Source organism: Dendrobates tinctorius, unplaced genomic scaffold (assembly GCF_039654945.1).
Source record: "Dendrobates tinctorius isolate UK_male_01 unplaced genomic scaffold, ASM3965494v1 ptg000316l, whole genome shotgun sequence".
NCBI lineage: Eukaryota > Metazoa > Chordata > Amphibia > Anura > Dendrobatidae > Dendrobates > Dendrobates tinctorius.
In genome coordinates, this window is record NW_027361983.1 from 284,303 (window position 1) to 294,797 (window position 10,495).

At 52.9% G+C, this 10,495-nt stretch overlaps 1 protein-coding gene across 4 annotated transcripts in view; it reads left to right on the plus strand.

Moving 5' to 3' along the window:
• Positions 1-10,394, plus strand: part of DLK2 (delta like non-canonical Notch ligand 2) — a 94,532-nt gene extending 84,138 nt beyond the window's left edge. For 2 of the 4 annotated variants that reach the window (XM_073561392.1, XM_073561394.1), the window contains 6 exons: positions 5,251-5,340; positions 6,106-6,169; positions 6,411-6,541; positions 6,819-6,963; positions 8,136-8,837; positions 9,006-10,394. In XM_073561392.1, coding sequence (XP_073417493.1) covers positions 5,268-5,340; positions 6,106-6,169; positions 6,411-6,541; positions 6,819-6,963; positions 8,136-8,837; positions 9,006-9,075 — 1,185 coding nt within the window. In that variant the 5' untranslated portion in view covers positions 5,251-5,267 and the 3' untranslated portion in view covers positions 9,076-10,394. Of the gene's footprint in view, positions 1-5,068; positions 5,341-6,105; positions 6,170-6,410; positions 6,542-6,818; positions 6,964-8,135 lie in introns of those variants that run through there. The other 2 variants (XM_073561395.1, XM_073561396.1) reach the window with 2 other exon arrangements.
• Positions 10,395-10,495: the final 101 nt, after the last annotated feature.

Below are 10,495 nucleotides of genomic sequence, written 5' to 3' on the forward strand. Positions count from 1 at the left end.
TTCTCCCCTGGGTGCTCTGTGAGGTTCTGTATTCTCTCCTGGTTGCTCTGTGAGGTTCTGTATTCTCCCCTGGGTGCTCTGTGAGGCTCTGTATTCTCTCCTGGGTGCTCTGTGAGGTTCTGTGCTCATTCCTGGGTGCTCTGTGAGGTCCTGTATTCTCTCCTGGGTGCTCTGTGAGGTTCTGTATTCTCTCCTGGGCCCTCTGTGAGGCTCTGTATTCTCTCTTAGGTGCTCTGTGAGGCTCTGTATTCTCCCCTGGATGCTCTGTATTCTCATCCTGGGTGCTCTGTGAGGTTCTGTGTTCTCTCCTAGGTGCTCTGTGAGGCTCTGTATTCTCCCCTGGGTGCTCTGTGAGGCTCTGTATTCTCTCCTGGGTTCTCTGTGAGGTTCTGTGTTCGTTCCTGGGTGCTCTGTGAGGTTCTGTATTCTCTCCTGGGTGCTCTGTGAGGCTCTGTATTCTCTCCTGGGTGCTCTGTGAGGTTCTGTATTCTCTCCTGGGTGCTCTCTGAGGCTCTGTATTCTCTCCTAGGTGCTCTGTGAGGCTCTGCATTCTCCCCTGGGTGCTCTGTGAGGCACAGTGTTCTCTCCTGGGTGCTCTGTGAGGCATTGTATTCTCCCATGGTTGCTCTTTGAGGTTCTGTGTTCTTTCCTGGGTGCTCTGTGAGGCTCTGTATTCTCCCCTGGGTGCTCTGTGAGGTTCTGTATTCTCTCCTGGGTGCTCTGTGAGGTTCTGTATTCTCTCCTGGTTGCTCTGAGGCTCTATATTCTCCCCTGGGTGCTCTGTGTTCTCTCCTGGGTGCTCTATGAGGTTCTGTATTCTCCCCTGGGTGCTCTGTGAGGCTCTGCATTCTCCCCTGGGTGCTCTGTGAGGCACAGTGTTCTCTCCTGGGTGCTCTGTGAGGCATTGTATTGTATTCTCCCATGGTTGCTCTTTGAGGTTCTGTGTTCTTTCCTGGGTGCTCTGTGAAGCCCCTTGTTGTCGGTGATCCTCCTTGTCATCTCCTGCATGCTCTCTAATCCTCCTTGTTCTTGTTTGCACGCACTGTTATGTTCCTTGTTCTCTCCTGTGTGCTCCGTGAGGCTCCATGTCCTCTCCTGTACGCTGTATGATTCTTCTTGTTCTCTCCTGCATACTCTGAGGGGCTCCTTGTCCTCTCCTGCATTTTCTGTGATAATCCTTGTCCTATCTTGCATGTGCTTTCAATCTCCTCGTTCTCACCTGCGTGCTCTGTGAAGCTTCTTGTTCTCTCCTGAGTGTTCTGTGATCCTCCTTGTTCTCTCCTGCATGCGGTGATCCTCCTTGTTCTCTCCTGCATGCTCTGTGATCCTCCTTGTCCTCTCCTGCATGCTCTGTGATCCTCCTTGTCCTCTCCTGCATGCTCTGTGATCCTCCTTGTCCTCTCCTGCATGCTCTGTGATCCTCCTTGTCCTCTCCTGCATGCTCTGTGATCCTCCTTGTCCTCTCCTGCATGCTCTGTGATCCTCCTTGTCCTCTCCTGCATGCTCTGTGATCCTCCTTGTCCTCTCCTGCATGCTCTGTGATCCTCCTTGTCCTCTCCTGCATGCTCTGTGATCCTCCTTGTCCTCTCCTGCATGCTCTGTGATCCTCCTTGTCCTCTCCTGCATGCTCTGTGATCCTCCTTGTCCTCTCCTGCATGCTCGGTGATCCTCCTGGTTCTCTCCTGAATGCTCGGTGATCCTCCTGGTTCTCTCCTGAATGCTCTGTAATTCTCCTTGTTTCTCTCCTGTGTGCTCTGTGATCCTCCTTGTCTTCTCCTGCGTGCTCTGTGATCCTCCTTGTCTTCTCCTGCATGCTCTGTGAGGCTCCTTGTCCTTTTCTGTGTGCTCTGTGATCCTCCTTGTCCTCTCCTGTGTGCTGTCATTCTCCTTGTTCTCTGTGTGCGCTGTGAGGCTCCTTGATCCCTCCTGCACGCTCTGTGAGGCTCTTTGTTTTCTCTTGTGTGCTCTGTGGTCCTCATTCTCTCCTGCATGCTGTGATCTTCCTTGTCCTCTTCTGTGTGCTTTGTGATCTTCCTTGTCCTCTTCTGTGTGCTTTGTGATCCTCCTTGTCCTCTCCTGTTCGCTCTGTGATCCTCCTTGTCCTCTCCTGCATTTTCTGTGATAATCCTTGTCCTATCTTGCATGTGCTTTCAATCTCCTCGTTCTCACCTGCGTGCTCTGTGAAGCTTCTTGTTCTCTCCTGAGTGTTCTGTGATCCTCCTTGTTCTCTCCTGCATGCGGTGATCCTCCTTGTTCTCTCCTGCATGCTCTGTGATCCTCCTTGTCCTCTCCTGCATGCTCTGTGATCCTCCTTGTCCTCTCCTGCATGCTCTGTGATCCTCCTTGTCCTCTCCTGCATGCTCTGTGATCCTCCTTGTCCTCTCCTGCATGCTCTGTGATCCTCCTTGTCCTCTCCTGCATGCTCTGTGATCCTCCTTGTCCTCTCCTGCATGCTCTGTGATCCTCCTTGTCCTCTCCTGCATGCTCTGTGATCCTCCTTGTCCTCTCCTGCATGCTCTGTGATCCTCCTTGTCCTCTCCTGCATGCTCTGTGATCCTCCTTGTCCTCTCCTGCATGCTCTGTGATCCTCCTTGTCCTCTCCTGCATGCTCGGTGATCCTCCTGGTTCTCTCCTGAATGCTCGGTGATCCTCCTGGTTCTCTCCTGAATGCTCTGTAATTCTCCTTGTTTCTCTCCTGTGTGCTCTGTGATCCTCCTTGTCTTCTCCTGCGTGCTCTGTGATCCTCCTTGTCTTCTCCTGCATGCTCTGTGAGGCTCCTTGTCCTTTTCTGTGTGCTCTGTGATCCTCCTTGTCCTCTCCTGTGTGCTGTCATTCTCCTTGTTCTCTGTGTGCGCTGTGAGGCTCCTTGATCCCTCCTGCACGCTCTGTGAGGCTCTTTGTTTTCTCTTGTGTGCTCTGTGGTCCTCATTCTCTCCTGCATGCTGTGATCTTCCTTGTCCTCTTCTGTGTGCTTTGTGATCTTCCTTGTCCTCTTCTGTGTGCTTTGTGATCCTCCTTGTCCTCTCCTGTTCGCTCTGTGATCCTCCTTGTTCTCTCCTGCATGCTCTCTGAGGCTCCATGTACTTTCCTGCACGCTCTCTGATACTCCTTATTCTCTGCTAAGTGCTCGATATTCCTCCTTGTAATCTTGTGTGTGCTGTGAGGCTCCTTGTCCTCTGTGTGCTCGGTGATCCTCCTTGCTCTCTGCTGTGTGTTTTGTGATCCTCCTTTTACTTTCTTCTGCGTGGTCTCCGATCCTCCTTGTTTTCAGTTGTGTGCTGTGATACTTGTTCTCTCCTGCATGCTCTCTGATCCTCCTTGTTCTCTCCTGTGTGCGCTGTGAACCTCCTTGTCCTCTCCTGCACGCTCTGATCCTCCTTGTCCTCTCCTGCATACTCTGTGATCCTCCTTGTTCTCTCCTGCATACTCTGCGATCCTCCTTGTTCTCTCCTGCATACTCTGCGATCCTCCTTGTTCTCTCCTGCATACTCTGCGATCCTCCTTGTTCTCTCCTGCATACTCTGCGATCCTCCTTGTTCTCTCCTGCATACTCTGCGATCCTCCTTGTTCTCTCCTGCATACTCTGCGATCCTCCTTGTTCTCTCCTGCATACTCTGCGATCCTCCTTGTTCTCTCCTGCATACTCTGCGATCCTCCTTGTCCTCTCCTGCACGCTCTGATCCTCCTTGTTCTCTCCTGCATACTCTGCGATCCTCCTTGTTCTCTCCTGCATACTCTGCGATCCTCCTTGTTCTCTCCTGCATACTCTGCGATCCTCCTTGTTCTCTCCTGCATACTCTGCGATCCTCCTTGTTCTCTCCTGCATACTCTGCGATCCTCCTTGTCCTCTCCTGCATTCTCTGTGAACCTCCTTGTTCTCTCCTGCATGCTCTGTGATCCTCCTTGTTTCTCTCCTGTGTTCTCTGTGATCCTCCTTGTCTTCTCCTACATGCTCTGTGAGGCTCCTTGTCCTTTTCTGTGTGCTCTGTGATCCTCCTTGTTCTCTCCTGCATACTCTGTGATCCTCCTTGTTCTCTCCTGCATTCTCTGTGAACCTCCTTGTTCTCTCCTGCATGCTCTGTGATCCTCCTTGTTTCTCTCCTGTGTTCTCTGTGATCCTCCTTGTCTTCTCCTACATGCTCTGTGAGGCTCCTTGTCCTCTCGTGTGCGCTCGGTTATCCTTTTCATCCTCTGTGATCCTCCTTGTCCTCTCCTGTGTGCTGTCATCCTCCTTGTTCTCTCCTGTGTGCTCTGTGAGGCTCCTTGATCTCTCCTGCACACTCTGTGAGGCTTTGTTTTCTCGTGTGCTCTGTGGTCCTCATTCTCTCCTGCATGCTGTGATCTTCCTTGTCCTCTTCTGTGTGCTCTGTGATCCTCCTTGTCTTCTCCTGCATGCTCTGTGATCCTCCTTGTCTTCTCCTGCATGCTCTGTGATCCTCCTTGTTCTCTCCTGCATGCTGTGATCCTCCTTGTCCTCTCCTGTGTGCTCTGTGATCCTCCTTGTTCTCTCCTGTGTGCTCTGTGATCCTCCTTGTTCTCTCCTGCGTGCTCTGTGATCCTCCTTGTTCTCTCCTGCATGCTGTGATCCTCCTTGTCCTCTCCTGTGTGCTCTGTGATCCTCCTTGTTCTCTCCTGTGTGCTCTGTGATCCTCCTTGTTCTCTCCTGCATGCTGTGATCCTCCTTGTCCTCTCCTGTGTGCTCTGTGATCCTCCTTGTTCTCTCCTGTGTGCTCTGTGATCCTCCTTGTCCTCTCCTGTGTGCTCTGTGATCCTCCTTGTTCTCTCCTGTGTGCTCTGTGATCCTCCTTGTTCTCTCCTGTGTGCTCTGTGATCCTCCTTGTTCTCTCCTGTGTGCTCTGTGATCCTCCTTGTTCTCTCCTGTGTGCTCTGTGATCCTCCTTGTTCTCTCCTGTGTGCTCTGTGATCCTCCTTGTTCTCTCCTGTGTGCTCTGTGATCATCCTTGTTCTCTCCTGTGTGCTCTGTGATCATCCTTGTTCTCTCCTGTGTGCTCTGTGATCATCCTTGTTCTCTCCTGCGTGCTCTGTGATCCTCCTTGTTCTCTCCTGCATGCTCTGTGATCCTCCTTGTTCTCTCCTGTGTGCTCTGTGATCCTCCTTGTCCTCTCCTGTGTGCTCTGTGATCCTCCTCCTTTCCTGCGTGCTCTGACACTCCGTGTTGTCTCCTGAGCGCTCAGTGATTCTCTGGGATGGAGGATGTGAGATAACGACTGGTGTGTTCTCTTTTCACAGACTCTGCAGTGCTGACCATGCTCTGGTGCCCCCCGCTCCTGCTTTCCACCTTCTGTTGGGTCCTGCTCATCTTCCAGACTTCAGTACAAGGTGATTAAACTTTTTGTTTTGTAATTTGTTTTAGTGGTTTTGTCTGATTTTGACTTTATGACTTCTGGAGTCACATCCAGAGCTGCAATCACATTTTTGCAAATTTCCATTGGAAATAGTGTTTTAGCTTCACCTCCAAGTCTAGCTGGGCCATGACCCTGGGGTTATCTTCATTCCGGTACCAGGAAGCCACCCAAATGTCACCTGCAGCTCTGGATGTGACTGAAGAAAAGATGGCAGCACATAGAATTGACTAGTATCAGTGAGCGATGATAGTGCCATCATCTGGGAAGAATACGGTACTAATCCACTGTGTGGGCTCACACGGGCGATATGTGGACACGTAAGGCGGCGGACCCACCACTTCCCATGGAGCAGCTTCTGTCCAACCAGTGCAGCCATCTTGCTGTGATTTTCGGTCTGCAGTGATGGGTCCTTTCTTTTCCGCTTGTTGGTGATCTCTCTCATGGTCGGAGCATGTGACGTACAATATCTGCAGCATGTACCACTGGCCTGGAAGAGGTACTGCATCCCATCACTTAGCACAGCCGACAGTGGGAGATTTTGGGGGTCACTGGCATTTTGCCCCAGATTCTGCTCCTCCTGAGGTTTCTATGCGGATTTCATCCCATTTCCTCAGACAGCTCGGCCTTTTTTTTTTTTTTAACATTGGTTAATAAGCTGCGTCCATTGATACTAGGTGTATATCACGCGCTGGACGACCTCATAGTGTCACGGTTTGGTCACTTGTGTCTCTTCTTTCAGGTGACGATTGTACGGAGCGGTGTGACCTGTACCACGGACACTGTGACAAGGACGGCGTGTGCAGGTCAGTACAGGATGATAGACTCTGCGCTCCTCCTAACCCCATCAATACATTGTGCCGTTTAAAGACGTCACCTCCTGAGCTGCACTCACAATTCTGCACCACAAAATACAGTGAAATCTGACGTAGAGAATCCACACATCCCACAATGCAGACACTGAACCAGCGGGGTCTCCGATGGGAACTCATAGCTCCAGAGTCCGGGTTGTTCTGCACTGTGACCCTCTGACCTTGTTTTTGGCAGGTGTGATCCCGGCTGGGACGGTCCGTTCTGTGAGGACTGTGTGAGGATGCCAGGCTGCGTCCACGGTGTGTGCCACCAGCCCTGGCAGTGCATGTGTCTGAGCGGCTGGGACGGGAAGTTCTGTGACAAGGGTGAGTCACCATTGTTATAATGTCCAGGTTATAATGGAGGCTGCAGGTGTCGGAGTTTACCGCTCTCCCAGCGGGTGAGGATGTGACACAAATAGACAACTTATATCAGGACACATGGACCGCAGCGGCCATCAGCAGAATCGGGGATGACTGCAGAAGACAGAGACCCCGGTGGAGCAGAAGACCTCCAGGAGGCTGCAGGCTCTATGGGAATCCGACACTAAACCCTCATCATCACCACTATCACCACCATTATTATTACCTCTTGTCTCTACAGATCTGCACGTCTGTGAGCGCTCCAGTCCCTGCCAGAATGCAGCAGAATGCGTCATTACCGCTGAGGGCGATTACTCCTGTAACTGCCCAGAATCCTTCCATGGGAGGAACTGTGAACTCAAGAGAGGCCCCTGTGAGGCGGAAGGGTAAGAGCCCGAGCGTTCCCCATAGGCGACACTCTACACTGACACATTGTAACAAATCATCATTCCACCATGAAGTATCATTTTATGTATGGAGCATATGGCTGGAAAATGACCTTTGGATTGATCCACTAGATTACTGCAGATCAGGGCCGGGACCACGCTGCTAGAGACGATAGATTGTGCAGGGACCACTCCGCTAGATAGAAATCAGTGCCCGGACCATAGGCGACAGATCAGTGCCCGGACCATAGGCGACTGTAACAGGACTTCTGTGCTGTAGTACCTCTTACATTACCACCCCGTGTTTCAGGAGGTCCACTCTGCTTTTCCTCACTTCTGGATGAAGGACGCTGGCTCGAAAGGCTTTGTAACATGGGAACATATAAAAGATCACTGCTTCTCCACATATTTCCAGTGTGACAACATTTTACTCACCGGTCTCAGAATATATATACATACAGGAGGACAGGACAATCAATATGTGGCGGGCCAGTAGATAACAGGCTCCAATTAAGACGCCAGATGTACATTACAATAGCCGCAGGTGGCCGGCGACCCCCAGTCATTTACCGTGGGATTTACAAAGGTGGGGGGGAGGTCAGAAGTGGGATATTTCGTTTACCTCTGCCCAGGGGTCGCAGCCGGTCGGTTGCTGCATTAGGGGTATGCATCTCATATTGCACCTATCATACATGCATCTCCTATTCGGGGTGCTGGGGGGGTTCTGTAACAGCGACAGATCAGTGGCCGGATCAGAGTCGACAGATCAGTGCCCGGACCATAAGCGACAGATCAGTGACGGCAGATCAGTGTTTGTGTCAGAGGCGACAGATCAGTGCCCGGACCAGAGGCGGCAGATCAGTGCCCGGACCAGAGGCGGCAGATCAGTGCCCGGACCAGAGGCGGCAGATCAGTGCCCGGACCAGAGGCGGCAGATCAGTGCCCGGACCAGAGGCGACAGATCAGTGACGACAGATCAGTGCCTGGACCATAGGCGACAGATCAGTGCCCGGACCATAGGCGACAGATCAGTGCCCGGACCATAGGCGACAGATCAGTGCCCGGACCATAGGCGACAGATCAGTGTGTGGATCGTTTAGGATGTGTGACCTCCGTGGCTTTGGTTACAGTTTCTTGTTGGACCACTGTTAATAATATTTCTCCTTGTCCAGGTATCCATGCCTGAATGGTGGAACGTGCCAGGACAATGGGGGCTTTGCGGAGAACTTCACGTGCCGATGTTTGGCCGGTTACGTGGGGCGGCTATGTGAGACAGATGTTGATGATTGCCTGATGCGTCCATGCGCTAATGGGGCCACCTGTATCGATGGGGTGAACCGCTTTTCATGTGAGTGCCCTCACGGTTTCCAGGGACGCTTCTGCACAGTCAACATTGATGATTGCGCTGAGCAGCCATGTCTCAATGGTGGGAAGTGCTATGATCGAGTTGGAGACTACGAGTGCTACTGTCCTATTGGGTTTACTGGAAAGTCCTGTGAGGTTCCCATTCCCAGGCCCACATGGGAATATGATACTAGAACATCAGCAATAGCCCGGGCCCCCTCAGCGCTTCCAGAGAGGACAGTCAGTAGCAACAGGTGGGGCCCTGGCTCCACCGTGAAGACCGGGCACTTCAAGATCTCTGTAAAGGAGGTGGTAACTCAAAGGGAACACGGGATCAGTGAACTGCAGCTTGTCACCATCGTCGTGCTAGGAGTCCTAACTGTCCTAGTGATTTTCCTCACCGTTCTGCTGGTGGTGAGACACCGAAACCGGAGAGCCACATGTCGGGGTCACCAGTCCTCACCAGACACCAAGACTCATTATCAGCAGTGTCAGGGAGCGTCACAAGAGCACGGAAAGACCACAGAGTTGTGAGTGTCCAATGTACATGATGGCAGCCTGAGACATGATGTGGGGTCTCTGACCGTAGATATTTATCTGGGCCCAAGCGTGCAGGTTCGGTGGGGGGCGGGCACAGGAGCGGTGCAAGGACCAAATACCTTTATATTAAGCGGGAGCCCCTGTCTTTTCCCTCACAGGATCGGTTCCCAGCTGACTCCCTATGGCCTAGGAACCTCCTCTACACACAGCGCCATGTGGTCACTTTGAGTTTGGAAGGTGAAGACTTTCTGTGGGGCACTGGGAGAACCCATCCAAACCCATGACACGAGTGTCGTTCCCAGCGTCGCCTCTTGTATGAAGACTTGCTGATGGACGCCATGACCCTGCTGATCAGGGGGTCACCCTGAGACATCGGCATTGTTATGTACTTACATGCTCTCCCAGCTTCTTTTCTTCGGCCCTGGAAATATCTGGAATTCTGCCATTTTATTCATGAACATAGAAGAACAGGATGAACAAGACTATGGTGACCTCCATCATGTGAGGAGGGCGTCCTCTACAGGCCGAGACCCCGGGGCTCTGTATAGATCACAAGGAGGGTGCCCCCTATAGGTTGAGACCCTGGGGCACTGTAGAGATCACGAGGAGGGCACCCCCTACAGGCAGAGCCCCTGGGGCACGGTAGAGATCACGAGGAGGGCACCCCCTACAGGTAGAGCCCCTGGGGCACGGTAGAGTTCACGAGGAGGGCACCCCCTACAGGCAGAGCCCCTGGGGCACTGTAGAGATCACGAGGAGGGCACCCCCTACAGGCAGAGCCCCTGGGGCACGGTAGAGATCACGAGGAGGGCACCCCCTACAGGCAGAGCCCCTGGGGCACGGTAGAGATCACGAGGAGGGCACCCCCTACAGGCAGAGCCCCTGGGGCACGGTAGAGATCACGAGGAGGGCGCCCCCTACAGGGAGAGACCCTGGGGCACTGTATAGATCACGAGGAGGGTGCCCCCTATAGGCTGAGACTCTGGGGCACTGTATAGGCCACTAGAAGGGCGCTCCTTACAGGCCCAGGAGCACTGTATAGACCACAAGGAAGGCACCCCCTACAGGCAGAGTCCCTGGGGCACTGTAGAGATCACGAGGAGGGCACCCCCTACAGGCAGAGTCCCTGGGGCATGGTAGAGATCACAAGGAGGGCGCCCCCTACAGGCAGAGTCCCTGGGGCACTGTAGAGATCACGAGGAGGGCACCCCCTACAGGCAGAGTCCCTGGGGCACTGTAGAGAACACGAGGAGGGCACCCCCTATAGGCCGAGACCCTGGGGCACTGTATAGATCATGAGGAGGGCGCCCCCTACAGGCTGAGACCCTGGGGCATTGTATAGACCATGAAGAGGGCGCCCCCTACAGGCGATGTTTCTGTGGCAGGCTAACAAGTATAGAGGGGGTCAAACACATTTGTGACCAGTGCAGATTGTCTGATCATGTAATTTCCTGCGCGTTTGTCAGGGGCAGTCATGTGACCGGACTCCAGCGTTTATATCCAAAGATGTGAATATTAAGCATAATAAACTCATTTCAGGAAATATATACAGGACAGTGCACGACTCTCACCCCGCATTGTCCCTACCACACAGTGTCGCCCCTACTTGTCACCATCATCCGTACTGTACCCCACCAGTGTCTCCAGT